At 40.3% G+C, this 24,713-nt stretch overlaps 1 protein-coding gene across 1 annotated transcript in view; it reads right to left on the bottom strand.

Moving 5' to 3' along the window:
* The window catches only part of Dync1i1 (dynein cytoplasmic 1 intermediate chain 1), a 215,085-nt gene that overhangs the window by 82,968 nt on the left and 107,404 nt on the right, over positions 1–24,713 (bottom strand). The window contains exon 6 of the mRNA XM_055612917.1: positions 18,867–18,992. Coding sequence (XP_055468892.1) covers positions 18,867–18,992 — 126 coding nt within the window. The remainder of the gene's footprint in view (positions 1–18,866; positions 18,993–24,713) is intronic.

Raw genomic sequence — 24,713 nt, 5'->3', positions numbered from 1 at the left:
GGGTGCACCTGGAAACAGCCTACAGTGGGAATCACAGAGCATATACTGTTTAGTGAGGAATAAAAATATCTGTTGAAAATTTTGCTCATCAATCGCAGTGGCACAAGCCTGTAATCCCAGCACTTGGGAGGCAGAGGCAGGCTGATCTCTGTGAGTTTGAGGCCAGCCTCGTCTACAAATCAAGCCCAGGACAGCCAAGGCTACAGAGCGAAACCCTGTCTTGAAGAACAAAATATCACACAAACAAAACAAAACAAACAAACAAAACCCAAAATAAAAATTTTGCTCAAGAATTTTTAAAAAAGCTCTACTAAACTTTAATTTTTGTCCTTATTAAATTTTATGTTCTTGAGCATTAATTTTAAAATGAAAAGATGCTGGGTAAGTCAACATGTATGGCATCAATGGTACTTTCTACCATTCTTGAGGAGTCAAGAATATAAGCACAAAGTGAACTGAAGTTCTGAATTAGTTGGTGTTTCCCAACATAGGAACGGATCAGAATTTGGTGGCAATGATACCTTTCATAGGGCAAATCCAAGGTACTACAGATGCCCTCTGTGGCTATTATTTTTCAAGTTAAATGCAAATGTTGAAGAAGTCTGTAGAAAGATTCCCCTCATCTCCCCAACTTAGAATTAAATTACTTTCGAAGGGCAATCACACTACAAAGGCAATAAGAGTTCGATTTTCTTGAATAATTTGAGAAACTACCTCAGATTTCCATCCTCCTTCCAAAATGTAGATAGGGGCTATGGCTAGCTATAAGTTGTCACAAATCTGGAAGACTATTTTAAAAACACATCCAGAATGTTTTGACTACACGATGCCAAGCATCTGGTAATGCAAACTTCTCTTAGGTATTTCTCTTCCTCAAATATTCAGCCTTCTGTAGATAGATACTGTGCCAGGATTTGAGCCACATATTTTATTTGTAGGATAACAAAAACACATATGGAAAGGTAAGGCTTTCCTTATGATTTTGATTAGGTGATTTAACTTAACAGCATCAACAGAATAGCCCATCATTCCTATTGAATGGCCCACAAGCTATACTCTCTCACCAGCCCCAAAAACCTTTCAGGGACTTCCCGGGGTCCGTCTCTCCTTAAGAATAGTGTCTCCCAGAGGAATAGCATTCACTCACTTGTCTAAATAGTGGCTGACTTCATTGGTTTCACTTCACATGAAGAAGGAGGAAGAGAGAGGCTTCTAGTTTTTCCTGCTAATGAGAACCAGTCTTAGGAATACCTGTGGTTCACCAAGCACCTTCAGACCATTTTCAGGAACCCAAAGTACGATGTAAGATATTCTACATGTGAGGTCGCCTCTTGTCTAATGGGAGCTCACTCAGCCTTCCAAAGGCCTTTGACACCAACCAAACTAACCACGCCCAGGTGCACTCTGAGACCTGGTTCTCTACACAAGCAGTCAGTGTTCTTAACCACTGATCTCTCTCCCCAGACACTCTTTGTTGTTTCGGAGGGAGAAGTTCCTCCAAGGCAGATAACAGAGTGTATTCATTATTGTGTTCTTAGTAGTTAGCCTGGTTCTGGTCACAGTGACCTTCCATTGAATTGTTCTGGGAAAATGTACTGTGTCCTAAAAAGTGAAGACCGTCATATTTGAAATAACATTGAACAGTCCAGTCTGAGAATAAGCAGTATTTATAGTTTGGATGAGCAAAAATATTTCCATCAGGTGACATAGCTTGCCAGAACTACATTTTCATAAGGTAGAATGAAAGAACTATATTTATTATGGATGTTGAAGGCAATGGAGAATCAGCTTGCCTTGATTGGCCTTTCTTTAAGACAATACACACTTGGGGGATAGAATAGTTGGATCATGTTCTTTATGGGATATTATCTGACTTGATTGTCTACAAGTTCTAGAAGTCACTGAGATGCTCAGGATTTACTGCTATTGCATCAACAACCATATAGAGGCTCTGGAAACTGGAACTCAGGAGTAAAGCTTGCCAGTTCTCAGATTGACACAGGTCAGAGGACAAGGCCAGAGGGTATGGAAACTAAAGTTCCTGTGAAATGCTTTTGGGTTCACTGACAGGTACTAGAATTTTTTATTCATGAATACAATTGTTATTTTCTATGGAATCTTCCAGAAAAAAATTGGAAGTATTTGGAGAGTTCAGAGGTATAAGTTGGAAACAAATCTATTCTATTTCTGTTAATAGGATCATCTATCTATCTATCTATCTATCTATCTATCTATCTATCTATCTATCTATCTATCTATCTATCTCTGTCATCCCTGACTGCAATTTCCCCTCCCTCCTCTCCTCCTGGTCCCTCCCTCTACCTGTCCTCTCTTACCCACCCCCTTCCTTCACTCCTCCTCAGTTTCTCTTCAGAAAAAGGCAAGCCTCCCATGGATATCAACCAACCATGGCCTATCAGGTTTCAATAAGACTAGAAGTCTCCTTTTCTATTAAGGCTAGACACAGCAACCTACTAGAAGGAAAGAGTCCCAAAGACAGGTAACAGAGTCAGGCCCTGCTCCTACTGTGAGGACACCCACAAGAAGACCAAGCTACACAAGTGTAACATGTGTAGAGGGCCTAGGTTAGTTCCATGCAGGCTGGTTGGTGTTTCTGTCTCTGTGTGTCCCTTTGAGCCCAGGTTAGTGATTCTGTGGGTTTTCTTATGGTGTCTTTGTTCCCTCTAGCTCCTACAATCCTTCTTTCTCCTCTTCCTCAGGATTTTCTAAGTTCCACCTAATGTTTGGCTGTGGGTCTCTGCATTTCCATCAGTTGCTGGGTGAAGCCTCTCTGATGACAGTTGGGCTAGGGACCAATCTCTGAATATACAAAATATTAGGAATCACTTTGTTGATTTTTTTTCCAGTCATATTTGACTCTACCCTAGGTCCCTGCCTATCCAGCCCCTGGTTCCTGGACTTCATGTCAAATGTGAGCTTCCTCCTATGGCATGGGTCTCAAGATGGACCGTCCCACAACTTCTGCACCACCTTTACCCCAGCTCCTCTTGTAGGCGGGACAAATTGTCGTTCGGAGGTTTTGTGGCTGGGTTGGTGTCCCAATCCCTCTACTGGAAGTCTTGCCTGGTTACAGGATATGGCAGCTCAGGCTCCATGTCCCCACTGCTAGGAGTCTTAGCTAGGGTCATCCTTGAAGATTCCCCTGAACTAGACTGGCCTCCCCCATTCCAGTTGCTTACTTCTGTTCTCTGTCCCTCTGTCCTCCCCCGACCCGATCCCTCCTGTTCTCACTCCCGTATCCACCCCCTCCCTGTCCACCCATGATGTCTGTTCTATTTCCTCTTCACAATGAAATTGATGCATCCCCCATTGTTACTTTAGCTTCTCTAGGTCTGCGGATTGTAGCATGGTTAGCCTTTACTCTGTGGCTAATATCCACTTATAAGTGAGCCCATATCGCGTTTGTCTTCCTGGGTCTGGGTTATCTTATTCAGGATGATTTTTTTCTAGTTCCATCCATTTGCTTACAAATTTCATGATAGGACCTTTTAAAAAAGATTTATTTTTATTGTTTTTTTTTTTTTAATCATGTGTAGCTGTGTGTGTGTTTGCTTGTGCATATGCATGTAGGTGCAGCCTTGGAGGCCAGCGGCATGAGATCACCTGGAGCTCAAGTTATAGATGGGTGTGAACATCCTGCAAAGGCAACTAGTGCTGTTAGCTACTGAGCAATGTTTCCAGCCCAGTAAAACATTATTTTAAAAGCACACTTATGTAACTTAATAGATCAGATAGATAGATCAGATAATGGATAGATTAGATAGAGATATATGCTATTTATAAAATCACCCTTATGTGACTTAGGAAAACTTGGACTAAATAGATGATAGATTACAAATAGATGATGGATAGGTTATATGTGTATAAATGCTAGATAGGATTTGAGGCAGCACAATATGTTGCTATGTTGCTGTCATTATATTCATAAAGATATTTACTGCTTTTCAAATTCAAAAGCATGAGCTTTTGCTATTTCACTTTTAAATAGGTATAAAGTATTTGTAATAGTTTCATGGTCTTTTGAGGAAAAAAAATTGGCAAAGAAAAAAATCTATAAAGTCTCCTAAAGGGTTAATTCTTTCAAGGTGGAAAACATATTTACATAAATATTTCCCTCAAATATATTCTCCTATTTATATTTTACAAATAATAAAAATGGTGGCTAGTACTCTTAACCTTTTGTCAGTTTCTGTTGATAAGAAATCAGAATTGAGGATTATTACTTTCACAAAGAATATTTAGACATCCTGGTGACATGATCACTATATGAAATATAATTCAAATTATCTCGGTTTAACACTGACTTTGACAGTTAATAAAATCATTTAATTTTTTACTATGGAAACTGTTTTAATAACTTTAACCACTTTTTAGATTATACTAATTCTTTGAGATGAAGTACGACAGAGAATCAAAATAATCTGTAAATTGAGCTCTATTGCAAAGAGTAATTTTCCTTCTTTAGTAGAGATGCTAGCAAGTGACCTTTGGAGGGCCTTTGGCTTCTATTTCTCTTCTTCCTCTGCCTCTCCCTTCTCCCACAGCCCAGACAACCCAGCTCCTGAAAGCAGACTCCAGTTAATGACCCCTTCCCTCTGTGCTCTCCCATTCTCTTTCATTCACATTCCCAACTTTGCATCTCTCTTCTCATTTTCCTTTTTTCTTTCCGGGGAATGACCACCTCAAAGGATTAATTCAGAACAGGCAGCAGAAAACGGTAACAAGAGTGGGCAAATCAGGATGTGGACTTAGATTGGGGAGGTATTTTAAAGGAGAGGTACTCCAATTAAACATATGTTAGGAATCTGGGTTTGTTGTTCATGGCATACCTGCTGCCTGCGATCCCTCCCTGTCAGATCAGCCTTCCCAGCAGAGCATTCCCCGATGGAATGATAAATACGCGGCCATGTGTACGTAGGTCCCAGCAGCTCAGCAGGCGGCTCTTCTTCTTGGCCTGGCCTTACTCTTGTATCACAGGTGGTGCTGGCTACTCAGTTAGTGAAATGGACGTGGATCCTCTGGTACTGAGCCAGAGGAGGAAGTTCAAGTTCTAAGAAACGAGGCTTCGGGCATATAAGAACTCTGATCTAGTCCTTGCTGTCTATCCTATACTTTATAAAAACTTATTCCACATCATCTTTCATACCTTGATTATGAGAACTAGGCAATCAAAACCCATTGTCCTTTGCTTTAAGAAAGCTTATATAGAGATTCAGAGCATTTTTCCCCTAATTTTTTTTAAAAAGATTTGTTTTTATGAGTTCTCTTTCTCTCTTCCCCCATCCCCTCCCTCTCTCTCTCTCTCTCTCTCTGTGTTGTATTCAGTGTGTACATGGCCCATGGAGGCTGGTAAAGACCTCAGAGTCACTTAAGGCTGGACTCACAGGCAGTTGTGTGGTGCTACACACGGTGGATGCTGGGAAGCAAGCGCAGGTCCTTTGAAAGAGCATCTTAAGGCTCTTAACTGCTGAGCCGTCTTTTCAGCCCCAAGAGCGTTGGCTTTGGGTCAGTCTGCCATCGGGTTAGGGTCTCCAGCTCGCTCAAGTTTTTTTGTAAGGTCAAGTATGTCCTCCTGCTGCCAGAGAAACACACGCTTTCCTGCAAGAGTTCCCTTTAGCCACATACATACAAAAATCACTATTCCAGCATTCATGCTTAATAAAATTGCTCCAAATATGTTACTTTCAGGAGTCAAAGACCTCCCAAAAGACCCAGATTTTTTTTTGCTTAGAAACAAATGGTGCCCATTTTTGTAGGGAATCATGTAAAGCTTTGCCCAATTCCCTTCTCTTTCCTGATGAACCCTATTTTGAAGCATTATGTTGTATCAGAAGTTTGAACAGCAATATTATTGATGTGAAACAGTTACAACTATAGGCCATGGGTATTTTTATGAGGAACTTTACAGCATATAGTTTTTGAGCTTTCTTCTTTCCTTCACTGATTTAGATTTTCAGGTAGAGAACAGTAATGAGGAATATTTATGGCTTGAACTAATTCAATTCATAAGTAATACCCAACACTCTCAAAACACAGTAAATGTCCACAATATGAACAATGTGTTAAAAACATACAAAGTTTTTTTTTTTTTAATTAAGGCTTCATTTACAATAATATGGGACTAAGGATCTCACAGAGCCTCTTTACCATCTTCTCTCTGGATCACAAGTACTGTCTACCTGGCTATGACATCACCACTGAATAAAAGAGGAGAACTGGCTTTCTTTTATGCTCTATGAGAAAAGTGATTATTTGGTAGCTAATTGAATAATGTGAACAAATAGCTTCTTGCTACCATCCATTGTTATTAGTTACATAATGAAAAACATCCTCAAGTCTTGATTGAAGTAGGCAGAACCTCAACATTTGATTCACAAGTTCAAGTTTTTCACATAATATTATGCTTAACAATGTATCAATGCCATGCTAGAGAAACCGACATAATGAACATTCCCATTCACGTAAAGGACAATGTAGGCTGTAAACCATGTTTGATTTAAGAAGTGCCTGCCTTTCTTCTTGTTATCCAGAGGGATGACATTTTATAGAACATGGCTCTACTAGACATTTTACCAAGGACCCAACACACTGTGAACCTTGAACAACAGGATCTTTAAGTATAGAGAGGTGACTATCAGTGAAGTCTAGTTCCGAGAATCAGCTGTGCTAGCATGAACTGGGCCAAACATGCTGAAGGAAATGCCACCAGGACCATAGGGGTCATAATCAGAGGTGGGGCTTGGGAAGAGAGTATAGCTGGGTTCTTTCCTGGAAGCTCCTTTCTCAAAACAAATCCTTTCAACAGCTTTAATTGTGAGAGGTTGGCCTAGTGTTGAAAAATTGGAAGGACACATGCACTCTCTCAAACGGCTGTATTGCTCCTATCAGTTGATCACCTTCCATTCCCAAGTCTTGAATATGCAACCAGAAGATAAAACAACACAATTCTATATCAAGTTTTATACGGGTATATATGTATCATATCTGATTAGAAGCTAAGATTTTCTAATACATGACCTGTGTTGCTAAGGAAGAGTAATAACATTCATGATAGAGGATGGAGAGACGGAAGTGGGAGGAGAGAAAGACTGGTTAATGGCACAGGGTTAGAGTATACAAAATACATTCTAGTGTTCTGTCTCGGAGAATGAAGACCATGATTACAATAGAGTGTTAGAGATCTCAAAGTAGCAGACAAAGGGCTTTTGAATGTTCTCACCACAAAGAAATGGTATGTATGAGGTGAGGTGAAGCCTGTGCTGACTTCTCTGGTTTACCATTAAATTATGTACACAGGTACCACAGCCACACACTCTGCCCTACTAATATTAATAATTGTATGTTAACTAAAAACAAACTTTGAAGAAGAAATGCTTGAGAATTCAATAGATTTGGTACATACGCGTCTCTCAAACTTTCCACCACATTTCTTTCTGTGTGTGTCCTTGCTGCTGGAGAAACACATTTGTTTTGATTGTAAACCTCTATTTAGTTATTAAAAGCCACAACTCCAGTTTTTAACGCTTGGAAATTCTTAAAACATGTGCTAGAGGAAACTACAAGTCTAAATTCTTGAGTGAGCATCGTTTTAGTGGCAGTTTCAGCATACAAGCTGATGCTTCTCTTTGTGTTGTAAGTAATACATACGCTAATCTACATTTAAAATTAAAACAGTTCTCCTGTAGGCTTTGCCAAAGAGGTGTTCACAGTCTGTACAGCTGTGGGACCAAGGGTGGTACACTAGATTTTTAGACATAAGGATGTGGACAGTGAGGACTAAGAGCCTGCAGGAGGAAGAACTGAAAAAGCCCAAGGAAAATCTTGTGCATAAGCTGTTTCTTTGCTATTATTAGCAAGGTGAGGGGATCCAGGCAGCACTTCGTGGCCTTTCAGGACATTTTGGTTTCTCTTGGCATCATGCTCTGAAATTATTTTTTCCATTTTTTCATGCTGCCTCTGAAACATGACCTCTTTACATAGTGTATCTCAGGAAATGACAATTGGCCGTCGTATCCCATACAAATTGATTGGACATGACAGCTTAAAGGAATAGCTCTTGGCGAGAGGGGAGAGTTTTTACTTGTGTTCTCTCATTTTAATCTTTTTAAAGCCTTCTTGGTTAATTTTACTATTTCAATTAGATCATTTAAAAATCAACACATTACATACCAACCTCCCTTAAGAGCAATCCTAAGATTTGATGGTTTCTTCTGATACACAGGATAGGGTTTCAAATTTGCATTATTCTATCTACTGAATTAACTATGAATTCTAAACCAAACTAATGCTGCCATGTGCTTTTAAGCATCTCTAATCTGAACCATCTGGCGAGGCGTGGCTTTGCAAAGGCATCCCTCTCAGGACACTCTGTGGATTCTGTCACTGCTTGAGGTTTTGGCCAACTATCAACATTGCTATAATTCTCTTTTAAGAAATATAGCTTTTGACTGGGATTTTAGAGTCTTGGGTGAGTTTGTGTGCATGCATTTATATGAACGTGGGCACTTGTGTCCACATTTTGATCTCATTCTGTGCATATTTCAGAATATATTTGTAGTAAACTTATTTTAAAGACAAAAGTTTTTCTTGGGTATAAGGCATGCTCATGTTTGAGCTCAGTTATTCCACACAATACTGGATGAGCTCACAGGATATGCAAGGACACACTGATAAATAACACAGCTTATTAGCATAGGCACTAAAATCACCTTTTTCAATGGTCAAGTGCAGGGAACACACCAGCTTTAGAATAAAAAAGTAAAATGTTTCAATGATGATACCAACAATGATTTTAGTATATAACACAAATGTATTTTTGAGGATACTTTACTTAAAAATGACTAATTTGGGTGTACCTCAGGTTTTCCTCTAAGATCAAGGGAAAAAACAACCAATCTAAATGTTTAAGCCAAGAGAAAGATAGCACTGTGATAAATTCTTTAGCGAGGAATAAGCAATAATGTCACTGCAACACTAGCAGGCATGCGTGCTAACTGCATACTCCTTGCTATAACAAAGGGCAGAGGTTTTTCTTGGAAGTAAAGATGACAATTCTATTTTCACAGGTTCTCTTTGATAACAAACACTTAGTTTCAAATATCAAGTTCTTCAAAAACTTTAATCTTTTATGATTTCACACATATACGTAATGTTGCTTGACCAACTTCTCCTCTCCTCTTGCAACTCCTCCCCTCTCCCGCCAAACACCTTCTTCCTTTGTCCTCCTTCTGCTTTCATAGGTTGATTGCAAGAGTATGGGTGAGATGTTGTTTGCCTTAGCATTGGCAAGGGATCAGTGGCCACACTTCTGATGCATTCCTCTGCCTGAATTGTTCTGATAAAACTGTGTGACTGCCACTGTGGCTGGGAAAACATCAGTCGATTCATTTATTAGTAATGGAGGAAAGATTCAAACTGGGCAGTTCTTCTGCTGATATTAGATACACACACACACACACACACACACACAGAGAGAGAGAGAGAGAGAGAGAGAGAGAGAGAGAGAGGAAGAAAAGGTGCACTTTAGAAATAGATGACCAAGTGGTGATTTTATCATAGACTACAAAGAGTCTACAGCCATACAGAGATATGCGGTCATAGCATGATCCAGGTTCACACTAAGGAAGCTGAGGGGAACAGTGCAGCCACCTCTGCCTTTTCTTGTTCCTTTTTAGGAGTGAGGTTTTCCTGTCCTCCAGAGACCTCCCAGGGAGAACACTGCCCTCCTGAGGCTTCATCCCACTACGCCATGTGACACTGCTGACAGTCTTTCAAACCTGCTCCCAGGGATCTGAATACAGATAAAGAAAATGCTCTAGAGTGCCCACGCGTACGTATCTCTAGAAGAGAGAGCAGATAGCCAGCTTAGTCTACAAGGGACTCTGGATATCGACGTGAGCTGTGAGCTTCCTTTGCAGAGCCCACACACCAGTATTGCGTAGTTAATACAAAAAGAAAACAGCAACAACAGAAAAAAAAAAAAACCCAAAGCCAACAAAAACGCACATGGATTTAGGTGTGGCATGAACAACAGCAGGCATCGAAGCCAAATGAATCCAGGTATCCTGCCAGCTACTTGTTAGTTCATTTTACCCTTGTAGTAAAAATGGCTCGTGCCAATGTTTCTCGACAAGTGGCTGCCCTATTTTTTTTTCTTTTAGAAACCCCTCCCTCCTAACTCACAACGTTTTCCATTCAGAAACAAAAGACATGTCGCACACAGGGACCCCATACGATTTAGGCAGCATATACACATTATTACAGATATTGAAACTTATTCTGGCGCTTTGTAAGTAATAACTGTAGCTGCTAACCACGGGAGACTCACAATACGATCAGCACAAGTGCTTTACGTGTATTCATTTACTTCAGTCTCGTTAGCGAGCCTCTGATCGGCCCACGCTAGTTTGTCAGTAGTAGATCTAAATGATAATCCCAGGCTGCGTAGCCCCATAGCCACATGGACTGAAGTACATACTTAACTACTTCCTGCGACTCGGAAACTTTCTCATAATCATCCAGTCAGGAAATCAATGGTTAAATGCCTAGGATGAGAGGGCTATGGAGTTATCATGGCCTTCCCCTTTCCTTGACGTGTATGAAAGAGGCACATGGGCCGCTCTAGTCAACACTAACAGGCTCCAGGCAACTCCTACAGCTGTGGAGTGTAAGCCAAGTGCTTAAAAGTTAAGCCTGGTGAAGACCGGGGAAATCAGAAGGGTTTTTATGGAGAAAGGAAAAATGCTCCTGAATTCATACCAACTGTGGCCTAGTAGGAACGGCCACGGTGGGTATCCTGTAAAAGTTGGCTGAATGAATGGATGAATTATCAGCTGGGCAAATCGTCTTAAAGATTACAACCAAGTGAGAAAGATAAGAATGCCTAGGTAGGCTTCAGCTTCTTCCCATGGTACTATCATGCAATCATAGTGAAAGAAGAAAACAAAATGTCTTTCTACTTTTTGCTGTGCACTGAGCTGCATCCCTGATCCTCCAAGTTTATTCTGCTGAAGCTCTAACAGTGAATGTGGAAACTTTCAGGTCACAGAGTGAAGCTCCAATAACATAGGATCAGTTTTATTAGAAGAAGCATCAGAGGGCTTGCTATCTTTCTGTATCCTCAGAGGGTGGGAGAAGAGATGTGTAGGTAGGCATATAGTGTGTGTGTGTGTGTGTGTGTGTGTGTGTGTGTGTGTGTATGTGTGTGTGTGTGTACATGTGCATTCATGCATGCCATAGTGCCTTTGTGGTGGTCAGAGGACAACTTGCCAGAGTTGGTTCTTTCCATCCAGTATGAGGGCCCAGGGAGTGAAAGTCAGGTCATTAGGCTTGGCTGCAAGCATCTTTCTCTGCTGAACTGTCTCACTGGCTCCTGTGCTGTCTTTTATTATCACAATTACCTTGAGAAATAAATACCCTTTTCCCCATTTATCCCAGGCCACTGAGAGCACTCTTCCTCAACCTCCCCCACCAAACCAAGATTTCCCTGACTTCAGTGAATAGCTATGAAAGAGACAGGGGACTGAAGATGGACATGGATGTGACAGGACAGAGAACTTGTTCACATTGCCTGTTGGTTATGATTGCTGGGACCAACAATTCTTGAGGGCAGTTCTTTGAAGCACAGATGGAGACAATCCCATCCCGTGGGCTATAGCACAAAGATGAGAAGAGGAGAGAAGGACATTTAGGAAAATGGATGCCATGTGCAATTCTGGTGTCCAAATCTATGACAAGATGAAGAAATCATTAAAAAAACACTTTGCTCAAAGCTATGTGATTCTGATGTGGTAGCATCAAGTCACTCACTGTTTGTTGGTCACTAGCACTCAGAGTGGTGGACACCGCCCTTTCCTGCTGGGTGCAGATGAGGAATCACCTCGAATTCTATCCCTTTGCTATAATCCATGCAACAATCCTAGTTTCCCAAGATCTGTCTCAATGACTAACTCCCCTTCTTGTGTTATTTCTTAGAGATTAGGTTCTCACCATGTAGCCCTGGATGACCTGGAACTTACTATATAGACCAGGCTAGCCTCACATGGAGCCACCTGCCTTTGGCTGCTCTTGAGTTCTAGGATTAAAGGCATGCACCTCTGTGCCCAGTGAAGTTCTTGTGTTCCTTAAAGGAGATCCAGAAAGAGAACAGATGATGAATGAAAGCTGGCAAAGCTAGTTTTGTGCTTCTAGCTTCTTGGGCCAAATGGAAAATGAAATGCTGGCTTTTTATTTAATAAGAACTTCTATCTAGCTCAGTCCTTAACCATCAGCCTAGATATGTTCTCTTGCATAAAAAAGTATTTCCTTATGTCTACATTTCATGTCAGCATGCACATTTAAAGTCACTTAGACCTTCCCCTAGATGACTACAAGTGATAAAGATGTTGAGATGCTGTTCCTGTCATCTGGACAATGGCATTATTTAGTCTTCTTTGCAAGGAGTTAACTTTACCTTTGTGTTCTTTTTAAAAATAATTTATTTATTTATATTTTATGTGCACTGGCATTTAGCCTGTATATATGTCTGTGTGGGGGTGTCAGCTCTTGGAGTTATAGATAGTTATGAGCTGGCATGTGGGTGCTGGAAGTTGAATCTGAGTCCTCTGGAAGAGCAGTCAGTGCTCTTAACCACTGAGTCATTTCTCCAAGAACATCTTTATGTTCTTAATGTAGGTAATCTTTAATTTCTCATAACTCTGCACTATGATACACATGTCATAGCTACGGAAGGTCTGCTGAGGTTTTCTCTTCTGTTTGATGACTCTGACATATATCAGACATCTCATGTGAGAACTGTTTGTGTCTCCCTTGGCCTACCTGTTCTTGAGCATGGAGTTTATTCTCTCAGTACAAAACATCTGCTGTGTGCTTTCAGTTGAAGTGCCAGGAACTTACAATGAATATGAAGCACAGATCATCAAAGAACCTTCTATCCTTCTCACCCCTTCTTTCTTCTTTGCTAACAGGAACTTTTTAGCAAATAAAAAAAATGCTTAAAATTACTTTTCCCTTTTTTTAATCAGGTAGGTTATAAAAACATTAATCCTTCTTTTATATTAAAGAAAAAATTCTTAAGCCATATTCTAATCCTTACTATTTACAATATATTTTAGAAAATAAATTTAAATTCATTTAGAGCTTTGTGTCCAACAAAGCTTTTAATATGGGTAATCTTTAATTTAATACCCACAACATTGCTTTACAGATTTGGACTATGAGTCTCAGTCTGGGTTGGAGTAGGGATACAATTTGTTGGGAAATGAACCCCACATTTCTACCAGAGGCTGGAGAAGGCCTCTCTATAGGATCAGGGATCATACCAAACCCACGACAGCTCACTGACCCGCAATGTCTTATTTTCTGTCACTTTCCCCACCACCAGCCCACATTCTCACTCTCTCCTGGTTTGCCATTGCTCCTCACAAGAAGAATTCTCTTCAGGGTCACTGGGGACATGAGCAGACCCGCAGGCTGGGCAGCTGAGGCCACCACTTGTAATTCCATCTGTAATCTCTGTAGAATCTTAATGAGAAGTGAAGCCACACATGGGAAAAAAAAAGTATAACAGAGGGTTTCAACCCTGGCACCAGTAAGGTCAGCTGATATCATCCTGCTTCACATTTTGCTTTCCTCCCCAAACCGTGGTGGGTTAGCCACGGTCAGTTGCAGGCAACTGCCAGATGATCGTCAGAAGGAGGAGAGGCCATGAACAAAGAAGCCAAATCAGGAAAAACAGAGAAAAAAAAAAACCACCAAAAACAAACAAACAAACAAAAAACGTGCTGACTGCACTAAGCCACTAACTAAAAGCATTTTTACTTACTTCCATGTGGATAATTATAAGATCTATATTTCTGATTCTCTTCATTCTGTTTTAAAGAGAAAGACCACACCAGGGTGAGCAATGCAGGGTGGCCAGACATATAATCTAATGAGAGTGTGTTAAGCCACTACAGAAGGCAGTAGGAGAGCTGCCAGGCTGCGATGGGGCCTGCATGGCTCATGCCTATGCAGAGCGCACTGATGTTTTCCAAGTATAGACAGCTTTTATTGAAATGAAAATAGAAAACGCAGGCCCAGCGCCCACATGAAAAATTTAGTGTCATAGACACATGAAGCCACCCGTGGAGGGAGAAGGTACTTGGCCTTCCTACTCGCAACAGAAAAATGAGCCTACACATGAAAGCTTTGGATGATGAGGCTGAAGGCTCATCAGGCCTTGCAGAAGGAAGACTGAATTGAAGCTTATTCCCCAAGACAAAGGTCTTATGAGCCACCAGATTTGTTTGTGGTTATATAGAAGAAACATATGAAGAGTCAATGAAGATTTACAAGAAACGGTTAGCTAAAATGATGAAAGTATAATCAGCGTAAGACACCCTCGCCTTTCCTATTTCCAGCCCTCTGTCTTAGTAAGCAAACAATTCAACTAATCTTTAAATTCCTGGAGGGCCACAGGAAAGTGAGGATTCAACTGACTTGATTTTGGGGGCTAGTTATCCTGAAAGCACTGGCTTTAATAAATGAAATGTCAAAGGTCAGAAAAGATGTAGGAGGGAAATCATAAATTATAAGGGAGGACATTTTGCTTTCTCATATATATTTGACATTTGTTTGTTCTGTAGCACTGGCTGGCTTGGAACGAAAAAAAAATATATCTGATGATGGCTTTAAACTCGTAATGCCTCTTCATCTGCTGCGCTACCCACATACATCCAGAGAGTGCTAGGAATGTAGGACTGTGTACCAAGCCAGATTGCTCACATTAATTTGAATTCTGTAGGTTCTCCGAATTTCACCTTCAGGTTACAAAATAACAATAATCCGATGACGTACGAATGTCAGGCTGCCAGAGAGAAACCTTTGATGACCTGCACAGGCTCTGCTATAATTCCAGAGCTTGTCCATCTATCCACAGACAAAGAAAATCAGGTTTTCTCAGCCTGGAACCCCGGCGTCAGTCATTCTTAAAGTCACCCAGATGGCTGAAACAGTCAGCTGAGGCAAAGGTTCAGTTTGCTTCATTTTATTCACCCCCCTCCCTCCATTGCACAAGGCCACTTGCCTACATCCATTACTGGTACAGAAAGACCCAGGATGTGGTCTTCGCGGGGAGCAGGAGGAACGCTAGCTGATGTTAACCTGACTGTGCCATCCATAGGTAATTATCTTGTTTCAGGAGTCTTCTGAGCCAGTTTCTAGTCTGCAGCCACTGAGATCTTACGGTGAAGAATGTAAAGAACAGATTCTCAATACTTGTACATATTAGAAGATTCAGTGCCATGGCCACGGTCTCCATGATCTCAGATATGTGTTTTGTCATCTGCAAGGGATGCTCTTACTCTCTTCATGTTAAACTTTGTAGGTGGATTTAGTTGCTTGCTATCCCAAAGGGATCTACAATTAGCTTGATTTTTGAAGATATAAAAGATATCGGTTCCCTGGATTGCTTTGGGCAAAGTCAAAATCTTTATATGTCAATTTGACTAGTCCGTGGTGCCCAGTTTATAGATGAAACCAGTAGTCTAGATGTCAGTGGGAAGGATATTAATACTCAAATCTGTAAACTTTGAGTAGATTATCCTCAGCAATGAGAGAGAGCTTCACTTAATCTGTCGAAGGCCTTCAGAGCGTAAGCCAGAGTTCTCTAAAGAGGAACTGATTCTGTAGGCAACATGGAAGTTCTGACTTGCTGGCCCCACAGCAGTTACCATTACAAGACTTTATCTTGTTTATTCACATTTCTACCTTTTGGCCAGCTCTGCAGATTCTGGGCTTGCCAGCCCCATAATTTAGTAGCAAATATGTTTAAAAGTCTCCCTTTCAGTCACTCACACTCTTTTAAAGGATACCTTTATCTCTTGAATATCTGATTCATATTCCTCATTGGTGCAATTTTTTTCCCTTGGGAAAAATAAAACCCACAAATCCCCGCCTAATATACCCAGGAGTTGGGCTGGAGAGATGACTCAGCCGTTAAAGGCTAGGCTCACAACCCTAAATATACCCTTTAGAAGGATTTCACAGGGATATGCCTCAGTATCCTTGGGGGACTTGTTTTAGGACCTCCCTTTCCTTAAGCATCTGTGAATGCTCAAATCTTTATGTAAAAACATGTAATATTTGCATAGAATTTATACATATCTCCCTCAATACTTATATCATTTTGTAGACTAATTGTAATACCTACTGCCATGCAAATGCCATGCAACTTACTGTTATATTCCTCAGAGAATAATGACAAAAAGTATGTGTGTGTATGGAAGAGACAGTTAGTTTCCAAATAACCTCATGCGGTAGTGAGTTGATTTCATGGATGCAGAACGAGAGGACATGGGGAAGCAACTGTCACTTCTCTCTCTCTCCTTCCTTTTCAAGAGGGCTCAGCGTTCATTCTCTTCACCTTTCAGAAAACTGGTTCTACAGTTTGCCTCCTCTAGTCACTATAGTTGAAATGCTTCAGAGCTGTTCAATAATAGCACAAACTAGACAGTATTGTGCCTTCTGCAGTTAAGTTTTCCTGACGTTATTTCCTAAATGAGCCTTTTATGACTATCTAGGTCACTTACATGAACCACCTATCTTCTATTAAATATCTTCAGATGCATGTGTAGCTGAATTAGATAGCTTTGACTTGATATCTAAGGTTTTGACTCTAAAACCTTATGGTCTTCAGTGTGAGCATGATGATCAAATTCCCCAGCAAGGATAGCAGCTAGAGCTTAAAATGGCCTTTTTTGCTTCTGGTAATTTGGTAGATGAATATATATATATATATATATATATATATATATAAATCCACTAACTTTTATTTATTTATTGTTAGATTTATCTTATTTTGTGCATATGAATGCTTTGCTCACATGTATGCTCCACGTGGATACCTGGTGCCAAAGGAAGTGGTGAGTCTCAATGTGGGTGCCTGGAATTGAACCAGGGTCCTTTTCAAGACTACCCAATGTTCTTAACCTCTGAGCCAACTCTGCAGCACCAAGATGAAGAAATTTTATTCAACATCTTTCGGTAACTCTTATGTGACTTTATCTTGTTTATTCACATACTTCTGGACTTTAAAAAAATGAAATAAAATCAGGATCATATTCTCTTCTAAATTACACATATCACCTAAATTAGATGATCTCTAAATGAGAAACCAAAAGTAAAGCTCAGTAATCATTGACGCCTTTAGTAAATAATACCAAGCTACCATGAGAAGAAATAATACCTGTCAATACTCATAATAGCTTGGTGACATGATAAAGCAAATAATTTTTAAAAAATTCTGATAATTTCAAAGACTTTTAAAAAATCTGTTATCATGATCCCATTGGCTTGTTTACTATATAATATTGTGTATATTAACCATATTACCCATATTGCCAGAGGCCGCCAGTACTCAGTTAATATAATTAGAAAGCCTTAAGTTATGATAAACATCATAAACATTTACTGAAACAGCATGGACTACTTCTTGGAGCTTTAAAACTAAAGATAGGCTTTCTGTATATCAAAACAGTTTAAAAGGCCCTGGCTTTCAAAATGTGCTTCTCTTTACTCCATAATCCTTATAGTATTTTCCTGGCAACTCAGCAAACCCCTTAAAACTGAACAGAATTAGAATTTTGTGCTTCTATGTTTACAAAAAGAACCTACCAGGCTGACAAACTTGATAATGTTAACAAAAAAAAAAAAAAAAAAAAAAAGAAAGAAAAAAAGAAAAGAAAAAAAACCTGTTCTTATTTCAAAGGTTCAAAAAATAAGAGTTATTTACTATGCAGGCCTAGACTTCTTGTTAAGTCGTTTGTGAGATAGCAAATTAGAAAAACATGGCCAGAGTTAGAGAGTTACTCAATCACGTTGAAGCTGGGCCTTTTATTCCAGCAGCCCCTGTTCCTCAAATTATATCTGATAATGCTCTAAAGTGTAAACATATTTCAGTTCAAAAAGATACCCAGGTCTCAGATATAAAATGACACAAAGCTTCCTAGGATGAGGCAAGTAGATTTGCCTCCCAGCCTCTTCAGAGGCATGGGTGTAGAGTAGTTCTTGCTGCCTCTGAATTCTAATATTTGAGGAACTAAACTTTTGAGGTAGGATGTTTGCTTTCTAGTTTCCTGACCATAATCTCATTAATCAAGGGGTTGGTACACTGGCCAGTGCTAAGGCCTGTCATTTGGGCAAAGCCATGGTGATGGAGCAAAGCAGAACAGATGCAAGTGTAGCCTCATTTCCATCCCAGTGTGTCCAGTGGGAGAGAAGACACGTGCCATTAGACACAAGGAGTAAAACACCCCAACTCTCCGACAGAATCTGCATCTAGAAAGTAGAAACAGTGTCTACCTTTCTCAGCAACTCAGGTAGCGTTCGTGGTAAACCTTCCTCGAATCTTTCAGCTCTGAAAGTATCATTATCTCCAAAACAGTAGGGCACTACAGACTTAGAAAAGGCAACAGGCATTGAAGTGTGTTTCAGAGACAGGAGGGAACTCGGCTGGGAATGCTTTGAGGGCGGCCACATGGGTGGGCAGGCATATGCTGCTTCTGGGCAGAGGAAGTGGCGCACCACAGTTTCTTTATAAGTGCGAGGTCTTTATAAACTCATCCTCATGGGGGCTGTTTTAAATAGAAAGAAAATGACACACAGTCCCCAACCAGGTTTCCTAACCATTTGAGGAGGGCTGCCACTTTCCCAAAACATTAGGTTACTGTGGGGGAATTTTCCAAAATTGTCAACAATTCCATTTTTAAACTCAGCTCTTCTTCCCAACCCAACACAGATGCAGTGCAGCTTGAGCTATGTTCGGTCTGGTAAGCGATAGGAATTATTTTGACTCTGCTGACGCCTACCTGGCAGTGGAAAACATATTCTGGTGTGGTTTTCTTGAACTTCATGTTCCAAACCAGGGCCACGCCATCTGGCTCATGGGGAGCATCTTCATTGTTGTTGTAAGAAGCAACCATCAGCTCGGGGTACTAAATGAAAGAGGTTACAAACATTCACTTCGTTATGGTGATAGCATAGGAAACTTCTCGTGTTCCTACTGCATCCATGTCATCGATATATTCTATCATTGTGCCACCACCACAACCGGCTCGTAAGAATTTTCTCATCCTACAGCATTGTGCTGTGCAACATATTTCAAGTGGTCCTATCTTTTAAAATTTTGGCACATTTAATAACAAATCAACAGACCCTGCTTTCTGTCTCTCATATTTGAGTGTGTGTGCATGGTCACCAAACTTGGGAACATGCTCAAATCCTATAGAATCAATCACTTTGGGCTACCCTCTTCTTTCTTTTGTATTGGTTTCCATGACAACTTTCTGTTCTGATTTTCTTTGCTGCTTTGTAAAACCCATGCAGATTCTCCTTTTATTACATAATTCCCAGACAATTTCTTATTTTTCCCTTCTTCCCAGGTTATTCTGCAGATCCTGATGACTTTTATAGGCTTAATATGTTGAAAACTTTCAAAATTCTCTCTAGGCTTGATATTTCTTAGAGCTTCAGGTATGAATATTCGACAGCCTACTGGGGGTTTGCTCAGGATGTCCAAAAACTTATCAGTAGCAGAAGGAACACATAGAAAATATGCTGATAGGCTTTTCCACAAAGCTCACTGTTCTCCTGAGTCTGTGCTTTATACCTGGTACTCACCTACCTGGTTGAACCAGATTTTCTGTTTTCATCTTAACTTGTTCCTTTCTTTCCTCCCCACATGCTGTCTATCACTAAGTACTACATTCATTTTGAATCTACATTTTGTTTTCATTCTTAAGGGCAGAGACACATAAATTAACTTCTTGTCTGATGAAGGTAGCTGCCTGTTCTCAGGCTTTTCACAGCCTATGACCAACTGCTCCATACTCCAGCCTTTGTCAGGATGAACTCGTAAAGTCTGTATTTGGTAAGTTACCTTCAGCTTGACAATTAATGGTTCATTATGGCATTCAAGGGAAAAGCCAACTCATGTAGAATCCTTTCTGGTCGGCCTTTCTCTATTGCTTCTGTTTAATATCTTATGGCCTTTTCATCCATCCCTAAACACTGTACCCGGACATACCAGCTAACCAGGAAACACACAGGTACCTCTGCACCTGTGATTCTGACTGCATGCTCACTGAAAGCCCCTCTGTGTTATTTACCTCATTAAGTCACATCTGAGATCGAATGAAGCAACTAAGCCCTCTAGATAATCCTAACCATTTATCTTTCCCTTTCCTCTTAGTACCCTTTTGTTTTTATGTCCCTATTAAGACATTTGTCCAGCTGAACTATGTTCCTTTCTCACTGTGTCTTTCCTTAAATCACAGGGTCCTTGAGTATTAGGACTAGAGTGTTTTTGTTGTTATTGTTGTTGTTTTATTTCTGAACCCATAGTTTAATAAATCCCAGCATCTTATGTGTTAAGGTAAAAAATCTATTGTGTAACTTATAATTTTTATTTTAGAAACTCTCTTTTACCTAAGTAACTGTGTGATCAGTGTAAATATTAATTTCTTTGCTATCAAACACCACAATAATTAAATGCTTAAGTGTAAGAAGCATAATCATACAATAACAAGGGAGGCTTTAAAGAGATGTTGAAAATACCTTCTCACCCTACATGAACTCTGTCCTGGATGTGATTAAATTGAGGATGAGTATAATAATGAGCAATTTCTAAGTTAGAACACATTCCACACAAATGCCATTTTTACCTGGGCTTCTCATGAATGGCTCTGGTAACACACCAAAATTATTAAAGCTCATATGAATCTCTCCTAACATAAAATCTAGTTGTCTCTTTTGGTTCACTATACTATGCATATATTCAAATTAAACAATACTTACATAAATATGAACTTCAACTTTTCCTTCATATGAACCATAACTAAATCTAAGTCTCCAATGTGGTTTTATTCATTCTTTCAACTACAAAGAACTACAGCTCAGCGTTTGCTACAGAGGAGGTGTAGGTATACGGCAACACACATGGATGTGGCCACCAAGGGAAGTCATCATTCTTTATTAGAAAATGCTCCTTAGCAGATGAATCAAAAGCTATTAAGCAAGGCCTTTGATTCAGAACCCATTCAATGAAACTAGCATCCAGATAAACACGGAAGTCTCCAGACTGTCCATCTGAAGTTTAACTATGTCACATGTGGAAAGGCAAGTCTATAAACACTGACACCACTACCGCAGGGGCCAGAGAGCAGCCAGATGTGTCTGGAATAGCATCCCACAGCTTCACATCTGGGTCTCATCGTTCACACCCACTTGCAGCTTCCCTTTTTTTTTTCCCATCTAGAAATATTTTAACTTGTTTGGCTTTTAAGTTTCTTCGGCAAACAGGCAGTGTGTTAGTGAAAACACCGGGAAAATGCCCTTGGCAAAGTCTTCTATAACAGGAGTTACAAGGTGTAGAAGGGACTGACCTACATCTTAACTAATATAGACTGTTAGATTTCAAAGTGTCTTCATGTACTTGTTTTAAAAAAACCTATTTGTCTGAGCATGGCTAGTCATATATACTCATTATCAAGTTTTTAAGCTATTATGGAAATTTAAAAGTTTAAAATTATACTTTTGAACAATTGTGAAATTTCTGGTCATTTAATTACTCATAAGGACTAGATTACCTTATATTTAACTCAGAGAAAATTTACCCCAAAATTACTAGCTTTGCTCTCAAGTACAAATCTTCAGGAGAAACAGAATTTAATATTTCCTTGAGAAGAAAGAGCCAGCATGCTTTAAGTGGCCCTTATGTTCCAGACCAGGGACAGGGAAATGTTTTAGCTCACTCGTTATTTGTGACTGAATAAAGAAGATAAAGGTTTACTCATTTGTGCAGGCAAAAATGATGAGGCCTGAGGTAAGTGACACATTCAAGTCATATTGTTCATGAATGACCAAGTGGGAATCCTATGGAAGCCAGCTGGGCTCGAAGAGTTATATTCCTGTCTGTCCACTGTGGCAGTGTGCCTAATGCATATATAAAATATGGCATCAAGTACATCATGGGACAAGAAACATTCACACTAACATATTCTGTTCTGTGGGAGTTCACCATTGGCTAGTGGGAAACAAGACATATATAGGAATAACCTCAGCTCAAACACTGCAGCAGAACACTGTGTGCCAAGAGGGAGGTTCTGTAGAAGATCGGGCATGTGGTGAGTGTGGAGATGGAAAAAAGACACCCTTAGCAGAGGTGGTTATTTCAGGGAGACAACTGAACAGTAACACCAATAGACATGCTATTATGGAAGGAGGAAATCGCATAGGGACTCACCCTGAGACAAAAAACTGTAAGCAACTAAGAACTGGTGAGAGAGGGAAAATTATCTGTCCCCAGGAATGAGGCCCCTAATTGGTTATCCAATTCTAAATGGACATCCCCAAAAGCATATGAATATAAACAACACTAAACAGGCTCAGCAGGTTCTATACATATGTATACATGTAAACATATATATGTATATATGTAATAATGATAAAAAAGGGGAATCTGAGAGGGAACAAGTTAGAGGGACACATGGGAGTTGTAGGAAGGAGGAAAGGGAAGAGGGAGATAATATAAAAAATAAATTGTTTACTAAAAATATATAAGCAATCTTTACAAAAATGATAAAGTGCTTATAATAATTCTATATGTAGAACCTAGATGTAGAGAGGCTGGCAAGGATTCTGTTTTCTGAGCTAGGCAAGAAGGAGAATGGGGTATGAAGTGCCTGTCAACTTCAAAGTGATAATGGCTTTGAATTAGTTCCAGTAGGGGCTCTCTTGCATCTCTAAATTTGACTGAATTCCTAGTTCAACAAGGTTTTTGAGGATTATTCAGGTCTTATGAGACTAGAGGACTAAAGGAGACGTCTTTTACATAGGAGAGGGGTACATACCATTCGAGGAAGGTAAAAGTCTGATTTTATATGCATCTAGACAACCTGACACATGGGTTGTGGACGATATTCTTGTGCTAAACATTGTTGAATAGACAGCACAATTGCCAGAGTGCTGGGTGCCCAGATTTCTTTATGGGAGTAGTGTTTATATGATATTTTGCAAGTATTGTGAAGTTAGAATGTTATGTCCAAGGAGCTCAGGATATAAAACAGAATTATCTCTCACGTTTCTCCTTGCAGTTCCATTCTGTTTCACACAAGAAACTCTCCAAGGCATATCTGCTGCCATTACACCCTGAACCTGTGCCACACCCTGCTCTTTTGTCTGGCTATCACCCAGTGTGTCTTCATCAATTCAGGAAAATCTCTTCATCGCAGAAGAATTGAAATTTGGTTCTTTGAACCCATAAAACTATTATGACAAAAGAATTAGGGATTCTATTTAAAAAAAAAAAAAAAAAAAACCTATGAGATGAATGTCTTACAATTTCAAATCCCTTACCACAGTGTAGAAAGGAAGGAGGGACAGAGTGAGGGAGGGTGGGAGGGAGAGATGGAGGGAGGGAGGGAAGGAGAGAGAGAGAGAGAGAGACCTTTCCTGGGAGGAGTTTCTGTGTTTTCCAGTTTCACCTCCTTTGACACAAATGGCACGTGGAAAGGACCTTGTGTGGAAACAAACCCATGCAACCACACACCGAGGCTTGGTGGACCAGCCGCACTGCTGCTAGCCCAGCACTCTCTTCAGGGAGTGTTAGTTTAGTTGCTGATTTGGGAACCACTAACATTTGCCTTGGTTAGGTACGTGTCAGATAAAGTTCCTGTGTGATTTCCAGACCGTGAATAAGTGAACACTCCAAGTTAAGTGCTCCCTAAGGCTTGTATCTGATTTCTCTTCACACCAGGGCACGCTCCCAGACCACCCACACACTGCAGAGAGACTGGCCAAGCTCGACTGTCTTAGTCTTTGTACAATCATACTCTCTGTGCTCTGATGTTTGGACGTCAGAGAGGATGCAAGAGCAGAGAAACTCCACCCGCTTGGTGGCTGCTGACAGTACAATTGTGGGGATCAGACTCTCCAATTCCCAACGGGAATAAATGAGACTCTTCTTACATCTGTTTTGCTTATCTGCCTGCATCACCTCCCCCTGCTTTGCCCAAATAACAGTCTTCTTAGCTGTGATTTGGTCCGCCTTGCCTGACCAGAGAGGGATCCCCACTTATACTGAACTCTTACCGTGCTTGCTGTCTGTCTGGATCACTCAGCACTTTCAAGCTCGCAGCTAAAACCTACATTTCAGGGCTTGTGTTCGGCTCTACTGTACCCTTACTGAGTGGTGCTTAGCAAGTTACTTAGCGCCTATTGCACCTCAGTTTCTTCAACCATACCATGCAAATACTGACAGTGACTGCCTTGTATAATTCTCTTGAGGATAAAATAAGATCATGCTTTCAAGGCAGTTGGTGTAGTGCTTGGCATGTAAGTCAGGGCGTGGGTCAGACTTCAGACCACCCGCATTCAAATTCTTACTTCACCACAACTAAGCTGTGTGCATTTACACATTGCTTCACTGCTCAGCGCTGGGCATCGTGATTGTACAGTCAACTGGCTGGACTGTCTGTTCATCAAGTTGATCAGTAGGAAACTAATGATGGCTACATTTAGAAAGGTTTCTTGCACAGAATGGCCTGGCTGCTTATTTGTTACCGAGAACATACTAATTGATAATTACAAATATCTGAATGGAGCATGAAGCCCCAAAAGTTCTGAAAAAAATAATGTGAGCAAAAACCAATGGGCAG

Source organism: Psammomys obesus, unplaced genomic scaffold (assembly GCF_907164565.1).
Source record: "Psammomys obesus unplaced genomic scaffold, mPsaObe1.curated_primary_1811, whole genome shotgun sequence".
NCBI classification, from domain to species: domain Eukaryota; kingdom Metazoa; phylum Chordata; class Mammalia; order Rodentia; family Muridae; genus Psammomys; species Psammomys obesus.
The sequence above is the reverse complement of the archived record's forward strand: the minus strand, read 5'-3'. Positions and strand labels throughout refer to the sequence as shown.